Source organism: Numenius arquata, chromosome 7 (genome assembly GCF_964106895.1).
Source record: "Numenius arquata chromosome 7, bNumArq3.hap1.1, whole genome shotgun sequence".
Lineage (NCBI taxonomy): Eukaryota > Metazoa > Chordata > Aves > Charadriiformes > Scolopacidae > Numenius > Numenius arquata.
Window position 1 is genome coordinate 10,829,731 of NC_133582.1, and position 11,459 is coordinate 10,841,189.

The 11,459-nt window shown below is 59.5% G+C and overlaps 1 protein-coding gene across 1 annotated transcript; it reads left to right on the forward strand.

The window, feature by feature from the left end:
* Window positions 1-3,885: 3,885 nt before the first annotated feature.
* PRDM13 (PR/SET domain 13) lies at window positions 3,886-11,133 on the forward strand. The gene is made up of 4 exons (XM_074150963.1): window positions 3,886-4,026; window positions 5,736-5,867; window positions 5,966-6,086; window positions 9,644-11,133. The coding sequence occupies exons 1-4, from the start codon at window positions 3,886-3,888 to the stop codon at window positions 11,131-11,133; spliced, it is 1,884 nt and encodes a 627-aa protein (XP_074007064.1).
* The last annotated feature ends 326 nt before the right edge of the window (window positions 11,134-11,459 follow it).

The window sequence follows — 11,459 nt, forward strand, 5'->3', positions numbered from 1 at the left end:
AAGGAAAGGAAAGGAAAGGAAAGGAAAGGAAAGGAAAGGGAAGGGAAAAAAGAAAAGACGGTCAGACCGTATTGGCCTCTTAGATTTAAAGAGGTTTTGCGCGTTTCAGGGTCTCAGCAAGCCTCCCCTCCTGCCCTCCTCCTGCTTCCTTCCATCCCCTTGCGGCGGGCGCCGGCCGGAGCCCCGGGACTGTCCCGGGGGGAGCGGGGAGCCCCGGGCCGTCCCGTCCCGTCCCATCCCATCCCGTCCCGCAGCCCGGGGAAGGGCAGCCTCGGCGGGGCAAAGCCATTTGGGAAAAAAGGTCACCCCGGGAGCCGCCGGCTGGGCTGCCTCTCCAGAGTATGGCCTGCTGAATGAACTTGCAGCATTTTGTCGGAGCCTCCGCTGCGGGCCTCGGCGGCATAATGAGGCGGGCCCTGTATACAGGCATTCATGCTGGTCTGAATGTGGTGTTGAACCTTCTCTGTGCCGGAGCGGTTTGATGGTCTGAATGGAGCTCCCTGGTGGGACATTGCTCTCTGCAACTGTGCCTCTTTGGATGACTGTTGTTCCTTAACATTCATGCCTCATTATGGGGCAACCTGTTAAATCAGGGAGAACAGTGTGCCAAAGTGTTACTCAGGGGCACCGGCAGTTCAGCGGTGGGCATAAATAAGGGCCGCCGAGGAAAATAACTTTCATCGCATCTCTGGGCAAAAGTGATCTCGCTTTAATGGTGCCTCTCGTAGCCCGGTTTAAGTATATAAAGAGCGATAGTGGAATGTTTTGATTGAGTCTAAACATTGTCTTTGAATAAAGCTGAAACCATGTAATTAATGTGTCTTTTTAATAAGGGACAATACGGTCGTTCAAGCTATTTAATTTCATTTAATTTTCCATCCCATTTGCTCCAAAGGCTGCTTTTACTTTTAACACCCGGCCTTTCATGCTGCATCTTGCTCCAGTGGGCACATTAGATCGGTTTCACCCTTCCTTTTTAGGGAAGGAAAAATAAAAGAAAATGTGGTTCCTTTCCTCTTTTGTGGACAATTTATTTCACTTGGGGAACTTCAACTTTGAGCCACAGGACAGAATAAAAATTGGAGAACTGGTGTGAATGCTTCCAGAGCAAGGGCTTTTCTTTTCTGAGTGGATGGGAACCAGCCACAATCGGCTATATTAATAAATAACTTTCCTCACAGTCGGCCTTTACATGGTCCTATTGATAAAATTGTTCGCGTGTCGTTCACGCTTTTTGACTCATTAAGGCCTGGGAGGGAGCGGCTCCCGAGGCGGAGCAGTAGGGTACCTTGGTCGCCTTAAAAGCCCTCTCTCTACCTCTGCCGCTCTCGGAATTTCAACCCGGTCTCATCCTCAAGCGGCCAGGCCAGAGGTTACAGGGACATGTTCATGGCTTAAATTTATTGCCCTCAACTTCTTGTTTATCCTTTTTTCCCCATTCAGGCCGCTGATCAAAGGGGTCATCTTCAGTTCCCCACATCCTCTCCCCCCCTCACCACCACCGCTTTCTCGTCCCTGGAGTGAAGAAGAAACACACACACACACACTCACACTGCTGCCGGGACGGTCGCTGCCATCGCGCCCCGGAGAGAAGCGATCGACGACCATTGATGCTGCGGGGGGCAGCCGCGACATTTATCTCGTGGATGCGCCAATACGTATCCTTACTAAAAAATACACCCACGAGCCACGCCGACTCAGTGCCGGCCAGCAGCCCCCGGCAGCGCCCCGTCCCGGCCCGGTCCCCGTCCCGGTGCCGCCCCTCCGGCGGAGCCCCGCACTCCCCGCCCGGCGCCCGCCGGCAGCCCCGGGGGCGGAACGGGCGGTGCGACCCGCTGGTCTCAACAGGGATGCTGACATTTCGGGGCTCGCCCCGACTGTGGGAGCGGACGCCGGTGCCTGGCGGAGGGCAGCCAAGGGGGGGTGGTGGTGGGGGGCTGGCAACGGCGGGGCCGGGGCGAGTAGCCACCGGCGTGGGCAAGTGTCATGGCGGTTACTTGCCAGGCTGGGCTTTCATTGCTTTGCCGGCGCGGTGCCGGGCAAGGAGAGGGGAAAGAGCATCTTTGCGACTGCCAACTGGTGAGACACGCCGGCTCCAAATCTCTCTCGTCCCCCGTGCGCGTCCCCGTGGCCTTTGCTCCCACGCTGCCACGCGTGACGCCGGGGAGCAAATCCAGATTAATGCTAACGATCACATCGAAAGCGACGTGCCAAGGTTTATCTTGCAGAAAGCGGGGTTACCTGAGAAGAGCCCGCTCGGTTACCTGGCGCTCATCAGTAGATACACCTCTAAGCGCACCTTTTCTGTTCTTCTTTTGAAATTTATTAGGTCTGACTATTAGAAAAACGGCAGGGAAAAAAATAAAGCTCCATACCTGTTTCTGAAAGCAAAGGGCAAAATCTGCACGTGCAACTTCTCCGCAGGAGAATGGTTCAGAAATCTCCTTTTTTGGAGAATTAGGAGGTGTGGAGCGGAGAAAACCTGCTAGCGGGAATTAGACGGGACTATAAAAGCGAAAGTGGAAAACTAGATTTGTTACCGTACTCTTTGGTTTGACAGGCGCACCTGGAGCGTTGCATATGGTGAGAAAAAAAGTCGCACACCTTCGCTTTTCAGCTCCAGGAAAATTCTTGGGACGCTACCCAGCCTGAATTATAACCTGACTTAATCCTAGCGCCTCGTTGTATCTTAATTAAAATACTGATGCGAAGAGGAGGGACGTAGACGCACTCTGTTCAAATCACTTCGTTCTGCCTTTATTTACAGTCGCTTTTTGTAGGTTCCACCTCCGAAAGCAGTCTCGGTGCAAGCGATTTTGCGTGTGGGAGAGAACCTGTGGATGTATTAAGCGGGGAATCCAGCTGCACGCCGCTCGCTAGACATCTGTGTTATCTGCTGGCCGTGTCTCCCTGTTTCCTGCCGGCTGTATGTCTCTATCTCCTGCCGTCTGTATTTCCTAATCGCACGAATTACAGACACAGCTTCCCCAGCGCTCGCAGATGCAGCGGTTTGTGTTTTACAGGGGCTACAGCGGCTCATATTTTGTGCTATTCACCCCCCTTAAGGATCAAAGCTCTTCTGAACAGATTACTGGCTTGAAACCAACCCACTGAAATGGTAATATGGTCGTTCTTTAAAAAAAAAAAAAAAAAAAAAAAAGTGTAGGTATTTTCTGGTGTTTTCCCATCAAGTACCTGCCCAATTTCTGTATGGCACACGCCGGGAATCAATAGAAGTTAACAAGTCCTCAAAACATTCCCCATCTCTTTGTTTAATCTCCTTTACAATAAAGCCAAGGGAAGAGAATTAAAAATCTTTGAAGTATATTAAACCTCAAAAGGCTCAGCCAAGTAGACTTAAAATAGTCACTTATTTTCCAAAACTGGTTTGTCGAGGAACAATAAAAGGAAGTAAAATTTATGGAGAAATTATACAGTGGATTTGTCACTTAAAATATCGTAACTGTCTGGGGGACAATACCCCATGCTGAGGATTAATGGTCCCTCCAGACCTTTGATTCACCAGCGCCTTTTCTTTGCCCTTGACAAATTGGATTTTTAGGAATGGGAAGGTCGCCTGGCCCATTGTCTGCCAGCCATTCACTCCGCCTGATTATGCAGGAGGGTTAGGGAAAGGCTCCATGTGACCCTCTTGGATGGGACTCCGCAGCTGCTCGAGGAGCCAAACTCTCTCACCAAACTCTGCGCCCCCAGAGCATCCCCCTGCCAAGGGGTACCCCTCCTGCTCCCGTTGAAAAGCCGGCGTCCGCACACCGCCGCGTCACTCTGCGGGCGGAGATACGCCTGTCCTCACCCTCCCCGCCGCTGTCACTCCGGCCCCCTTAAGTAGTTGGGGTTCCCGAGCGCTCGCAGCCAGAGGCAGCGATGCAAAGCAGCAGGGCTCCGGCCATCAGCGTGAGCGCCGAGACCTGCATCCCGGCCGGGCTGCGGCTGGGTCCTGTGCCGGGCATCTTCAAACTGGGCAAGTACCTGTCAGACCGCAGGGAGCCAGGACCCAAAAAAAAGGTATTTTTGTTTTGTTTTGTTTTGTTTTGTTTTGCCTACGGTCTCTCCTGCGCCGCTGGACCTTGCTTTTTCGTTGACTCGGGGGAAAACCGGCTTGGGAGAAGAGGCTGCTCTTCCCCCCTCTCTTTTCCATCCTCCCTTCTTAGAGCGAGCCAGGAAAGGAAAGGGAAGCGTTTCCAGAGCGTCCCGAGATGTCTTCTGGCGGCTTTGCCAGGAAAGCCTGCCCGCCCGTGTCCTCTCCCCCTGCTCCCCAGTGCCGGGGCCGCCCCGCTAGCCCGACCGGCCTCCGCGGCGAAGCCAGGGGACCCGGGCACTCTCCCGGAGGAGGGGACGCGCCTCCACCTTGGACACAGACGTGCTGAAAAGCGTCGTCGCAGCCCCATCCCCGGTGCCGGAGGGCGCTGGTCCCGCGGGGCTCCTCTTACTCCCGCATCGCCCCTGGAGCTCCGGCGAGAGGGGGCATGCGGCTTTCACACCCCCCCAGGGTTTTGTCCAGGGGAGGAGAGGCAGAGGCACCGATTTATTTCTGCCTTTGGCTCGGGTTTGAACCCCCCCCCGCCGCTCCCCCCACCCCTCTCCTCGGCCTCGAACCTTTTGGCTGGGGCTGGAGGGGAACGCGGGGCGAGCGGGGCTAGGGGTCCCCGAAGGGGCGGCGACGGGGTGCGGGACGCAGGTGTCGGGGCAGCCCGGCGCAGCTCGGCCCCTTTGCAAAGCCTCGGGCCAGCTCCGACCCCCCCCGGAGCCACAAACGACCCGCCCGGCCGGAGCGGGAGGGGGATGAGGGCACCCGGCTAACCGGGTCAGCCGATGGCCCAGCTGGGAAGGAGCGAGGAGGAGCCGGTGAAGGGTGCTCGCCCCGTCCATCAGACTCTTCAGGGGGCTGCGGATGAGAGCCCTCCTTCCACCCCCCGGGCAGCCGCGGCTCACGCGTTCCGCTCGGATTTTTAATGCCCTTTAATTGTTTTTAAACGCTCTGCCAGCCCACTCAAATTTATTTCTCATCTGGCTCCCTTGGTTTGTCGCTTTAGACTGCTTTGTTCCGATGACTTTTATTGCACGGTCATTCAGGGAACGGGCACTTAATTTTCTCTTTGTATGGGCAAGCAGATTATGAAGTATGGGGCCACAGAGACTTTGTAGCTAAGCAGAATCCTCTCCCCTTTGGCCCTTCCCGTCTCCCGACAATTCCTGGGTGTCGCAATTGGTTTGCACGGACTCAGAGGCTGCACAAACGCTTTTTAAAAAAAAAAAAATAAAAAAAATAAATCTTACCTGGGCGTTTAATATTGCGTTAAGCTAAATGCGGCAGCTGCTACTCAACAAGGTGTGTTTGGGCCAGTGCGACCCAAGGGAAAAAATCCCATTTCCCCCTTGCAGTGCTGCAGGTCCCCACCGGGCCCGGACTCTTCCATCTTTACCCCCGCGGAGCAGCAGCTCCCTCCAGGCCAGCCCCAACTCTCCCAAGGCACCTGCGAGTCGAGGCAGCTCCTGCCCAGAGGTGGGTGAGGATGGAAGAGTCAAATCAGTGGCAAAACGAGATGCTGTGGCCGTTGCTTCCGAGCTGCGATGTCCAGACACCTTCCCGGTGTGGGAAAGCAGGCTCGCCGGGAAAGGCAGAGCGGGCAGGCAGGCAGGGGGACGGGTAAGCTTTCTGCTTGCTTTCTGTGTCGTCTCGCGTGGGAGTGACAGCGGTGCCGCCTGTCTTCCAGGTGCGGATGGTGAGAGGGGAATTAGTGGATGAAGCCGGGAGCTCAGCTCTGGAGTGGATAGGGTTAATCCGAGCTGCCCGGAACTCCCAAGAGCAGACACTGGAAGCTGTTGCGGATCTGCCAGGAGGACAGGTACCCCACTCGCGGCTCCGGGGCGGCCTAGCACCGCTCTCCACCACCTGCCTCCCCTCTCAAGCCTCCTGAAGAAGTTTCCTTTCTCCCCCTCCCAGATTTTCTACCGGGCGCTGCGAGATGTCCAGCCGGGAGAGGAGCTCACCGTCTGGTACTCCAACCCCCTGGCGCAGTGGTTTGACATCCCTGTCACGGCCACCCCGACGCACGACGAAAAAGGTACAGACGCGGGTATACGTATCAGAGCAACCAAATTAAACGAAACAAACCAAACCCTCTTTAATTGACAGCTTTGAGGGGAGCTCAGACCGCGGGAGGGAAACGTGGGCCCTTAAAATCCGCGCCCCCAGAAAAATTAAAGCCAGCGTAGCTGCAGGGACTTTTAACCTGCCACCCTTTAAACTAAGACTCCATCTGCTTGTGTTTAAAGGGTGCTGTATTAACTGGGGAAACTGGGGAGCGCACGGAAAGGCCCCCGTGCCTCGAGTCGTTCCGTCATCGGCACAACTTAATGATGTTTTGATAGGCGAATAGGATTTCCATGACACACCGCCAAGTGCTGTTATGCGAGACAGCAATTCGCCTTCCTAGTTTCTAAAAATCATCGCTTTCACCTTGCGTGTTCCTCGGTCAGAGCTTCAGACCCTCTTGCCAGGTTGTCTTGTGGGCAGATTCACGTAGTCAAGTCGAAACGGGTATGGGCAATCCCTGTACATTTGGATGCATCAGGTAAAAAAAATTAGGTCGGCATCAAATCACGCTCAGATAAGGATATCCGAGGATATCGGGAAGGGGAAGACAGCCGTCTGGGACCGCCCGTTCCAATCTGCAAGCTGATTCTTAGCCGGAATTACACCGATGTTAACGAAAATGATGAGGTGGCAGCACATTAATCAGGGGAGGCGAAGACGGCGCCCCTCGCCGTTCACCCGTCGGGCCGCTCCGGCGGCGGGCGCACCCTCCCGTGTCCGGGAGCTCCCCGGGGCGGCGGCGGCGGCGGCTCGGCGCGACCCTCGGGCACTCGCCCGCCTCGGCTAAGCCTGCTCAGCCGGCGGCGAGGGGCCCCCACCTGCTCCTGCCCGACGCAGAAGATTCTTCAGCCTGGCGGTGTCCCCGGGAAAGGAGAGAGGGCAGGATCCGGGGAGGCGCTGAGCCCTGCCCACCCCTCAAGGCCGGCTGCTCCGCAGGGTGACCGGGATCCGGCCTGCAGGGACGGTGGCAGAAACGCCAGGCGCTGGCAGCTCTCCTTCCATCCCACTCCAGCGATGCGCAAGAGCCCCAATCCTTCCTTGTACTAAAAATGCACCCGGAAAAGAAACTCTTGGTCACGTCTCTGTCCTCCCCACCCCCCAAGGGCAGTGAAGGATTGGGTCTGCAGAGGGTCACCCCCTCGAAAAGCCCAGGCTCTGGCTGCAGGAAGGAGGACACGGTGCTGAGTTCTGCCCTCCCAGCACAGCAGCCCTTGCCTTCGGATGGGTACCAGGCTGCTCGGGGGAAATAAAGAGAAGGCGGCTCAGGTCTGCGAGAGGCACCCAGCGTGTGGCATCTTCCTCGTCCCGGCGAAGGCTTGGTTGCAGACTGAACCTGCGGATCTGCTGTGTTTCCGGCCCCACAGTTTCCAGACCAATTAATACGGACTAATTAATAAGTGTATCAAAATGCTGAAGAGCTCTTCTTTTAAGGATAGTACGCTGAAAAAAAAACAAAACAAAACAAGCAACCAACAAAAAAACGCTGGCGTGGAAGAAATTCAGAGAGCTTTTTTTTTTTTTTAAAAAAAAAAGCAAAAACCAACAAACCAACCAACCCAAAACTTCGGAAATCTTCTGTGTTTGACCCCATTTATTTGGTTTATTTGGGTTTACCGTGATGAGAAAGGGGTGCTTTTTATTTTTTTTTCCATTTTCTTTTTTTTTTCTGTTCCCCCGACCGATGGTCGCTGGGCTGGGGCTGAGCCGGGAAAAGAGCCTCGTGTTCCGCCACGCTTTTCCCGAGGACAACCAGGACCAAGCCGCGCCGCTGGAGAGACCCAGAGCGGCAAATGAAGGCAGAGGGAGGGAGCCGGCGGGGGTGCGTGGCCACTCGCCTTTGGGTCCGTGCCCCTCCGTTACCCGTTCGCCAAAGCAGGGCGGTGGGATCGCGGCCGCGGTTCCGCCTCCCCGCGGCCACTGCGCCACCCGCGGCCGGGCAGACACGCCGCCGCCTCCCTCCCTCCCTCCTTCCTCGACGGGGCGAAAAACCACGTCCAACGACTTCGTAAGGCCGCACAGCCTGGGACCGCCGCTCCACGGCCTCACGGCGGCAAGGACACGGGCGACGAGATACACGCACCGAGGCTGGATCCTTCCACGCGAGTTCGCCCCCGAGTTTCCCGCGGAGAGAGAAGACTTGGTGTTCCGCTCGCAGCGGCCACCGCCTGATCCCTGGCCCACAGGCTGCGTTACAAGCCCTCTCGGGAGGCCGGTGGCGGCCAGCTTGTCCGCCTCGGTGACCCGCCGCTCCCCTGGCTGCCGCGGAGCGCAGCTTAGGGCCGAAGCCCCCCATCCCCAGTGGCTTGCGCCCCACCTCACCCTTCCATCACCCCCCCAGGGGACCCCCCGAAGCGTGAGGAGCTGGCCCCAGGCCTGGAGCGGCCTCTCGTTTCTGTGGTGTGGCACTTGGCCTCACCCTTGGCGTTTCGGTGCGTTAACTCAGGAGTGAGGGTCAGCTGGGCACGGGCAGGGTGGGCAGCAGCTTGGGGGGACCCCGGGGGCTTCTGAAACGTCTTGTCGGTGTATTGCAGTGACTGGAGGAACGAGAGAGAGGGATGGATACATAGAGACAGAAAAAGAGAGAGAAGAAAGGAGAGAAGGGAAAGGGAAAGGGAAAGGGAAAGGGAAAGGGAAAGGGAAAGGGAAAGGGAAAGGGAAAGGGAAAGGGAAAGGGAAAGGGAAAGGGAAAGGGAAAGGGGAGGAGAGAGACAGAAAGATATAAAATGAAAGAAAAAGGAATGAAGGATGGAAGGAAGGATGGAAGGAAGGAAGGAATGAAGGAAGGACGGGAAAGAGAGAGAAAGAGAAAAAGAAAGAGGGAAAGAAAGAAAGAGAGAAAGAGGGAAAGAGAGAGAGAAAGAGAGAAAGAGAGAAAGAGAGAAAGAGAGAAAGAGAGAAAGAAAGAGAAAAAGAGAAAGAAAGAAAGAAAGAAAGAAAGAAAGAAAGAAAGAGAAAAATATACCCAGACACGTTGCCCGCAGGGGCAGGGTTTCACCGTCGGGGCTGGGGAGATGCTCCTCCGTGGGAGGACGCTCCTGGCAAGCAGGGCTAGGAGGGGGAAAGCGAAGCCTGCGCCTCCGCGGTGTCGGGCAGTCACCACAGCCGCGGCCACCGAGGTCTGTTCCGCTTGAGAGAAGCCGAAATGTTTAGGGGACGGGGCACAAAGGGCATTGTCCTCTGAAAGGGAACGATTACATATGGCCCATACATATCGGATATTGTCTCGCCGCGTAATGAGGGGCTCACGATCATTAGATTGGCCTTTGTTCGGTGCAGCCGACTCCCTGACATACGCTACCTCCTCCGCAAACGCCAACAGATGGGCCCCCCGACAGACGACTCGCGGCAGCAGCTGCTCCCCCCCCGGCGCCACGGCGCCCCGTCCGCGGGAGCGCAGCCCGGGCCGCGCAGCGCCCGCATCTCACCGCGGCACGGCGGGGGGCGGGCCGGGGCGGCGGGGGGAAGCGCGGGGAGGCGCGGGGATGCGCGGCCGCCGCTGACGGGCCCCTCCGCTTGCCTCCGCAGGGGAGGAGCGGTACATCTGCTGGTACTGCTGGAGGACCTTCAAGTACCCCAACAGCCTCAAGGCCCACGTCCACTTCCACTGCGCGCTGAGCCACGGCCGGCCCTTTCTCCACCACGACCACGGCCGGCCCGCCGCCGCCGCCTTCGGCCTCCCCCCCAAGGAGCCGCCGGCCGCCGCGCTGCGGGGCCACCCGCCCTCCGGCTGCGGCCCGCGGGAGGCCGTCAAGAGGGAGGTCGCCGCCGCCTCCCCTCCGCTCGCCAAGCCCGGGCTGCCCAAGCGGGCGGGGGGGAAGGAGGAGCAGGAGCGCGCCCTGGACATGAGCGTGGGGGCTGCCCGCGGGCCGGGGCCGCTGCTGGGGCCGGCGGGAGGCAACGGGCTGGCGCTCTGCCCCGGGGCGCGCTCGGCCTTCCGCCCCGCCGGGCCGCTGCGGGAGGAGGCGCGGGGAGCCGCCGCCGCCCTCGGCTTCTCCAAGCTGCTGGGGGGGCTGAAGGCGGGACGCACCGCCGCCGAGGCGCCGCCCAAGTGCGGGGCGCTGCCGGGCGAGGCCGCCCCCCCGACGGCGGCGGCGGCGGCGGCGGCGGCGGCGGCGGGGCTGGCGTGCGGCGGGGGGCTGCGCGCCTTCCCGCTGCTCTCGCCACTGGAGGAGGCCTCGGCTTTCCGGCAGGTGGAGCGGGGGCTGCCCGCCGCCGCGCTGCCCCCCGCCCGCTACCCGCCGCTGCCCGGTGGCGCCCTGGAGCGCTTCGCGCTGCCGCCCTTCGAGGGGCTGAAGGCGTACGCGGGGGAGTGCGGGCTGCCGGTGATGCCACTCACCGTCTACAACGGGGAGCTGCTCTACGGCGCCGCGCCCTACTACCCGCTGAAGCTGCACCTCGGCGGCCTCCTCAAGTACCCCGAGTCGGTGTCGTACTTCGGGGGTCCGGCGGCGGGGCTGCACGCCGCCGAGCTGGGCTCGCTGGCCAGCATCGACCGGGAGATCGCCATGCACACGCAGCAGCTCTCCGAGCTGGCGGCCGAGAAGGGCCGCGGGCGGCTGGAGGCGCTGCCGGCGGGGGCGGCGGGGGCGGCCGGCGGGAAGCCCAAGACCGGGCACCTGTGCCTCTACTGCGGGAAACTGTACTCCCGCAAGTACGGGCTGAAGATCCACATGCGGACTCACACCGGCTACAAGCCCCTCAAGTGCAAGGTCTGCCTGCGGCCCTTCGGGGACCCCAGCAACCTCAACAAGCACATCCGCCTGCACGCCGAGGGCAACACCCCCTACCGCTGCGAGTACTGCGGGAAGGTGCTGGTGCGGCGCCGCGACCTGGAGCGGCACGTCAAGTCCCGGCACCCGGGGCAGAGCCTCGGCAAGGCGGCCGAGGACAAGAGTGACTCTGGCTACCGGCACCCCGAGCAGGAGCAAAAGACTGACAACGAGAGCGACGTGGACGTCTGCTTCACCGACGACCAGAGCGACCCGGAGAGCGGCAGCAGGCACCGCCAGCAGTGATGCGGGAGGCGGCCGGGGCGGGGGGAGTCGCTGCAGACCCCCTTCCTCGCACTTACTCGGAGCTCCCGGCCTCCCGGGGCGGTCCCACGGGAGGTCGTGTCGCGGAGGGTCGCGGGCTGGCAGGCCCCCGCGGGCGGCGGGAGTGGGCGCTCGTCGCGGGTGTCCCCGCCGCGGTGCCGGGAAAGGAGGGGAGGGGGGGGCGAAACCCTGGCGGGCCCGGGATCCCACCGGAGAGACACCGCTTCCCCATAGGCGCCCGTATTTCAGTGGCCATATATTTTTTATTGTACCTTTGTGTCGAGGGAATTGTGCCTTTTGGAAACGAT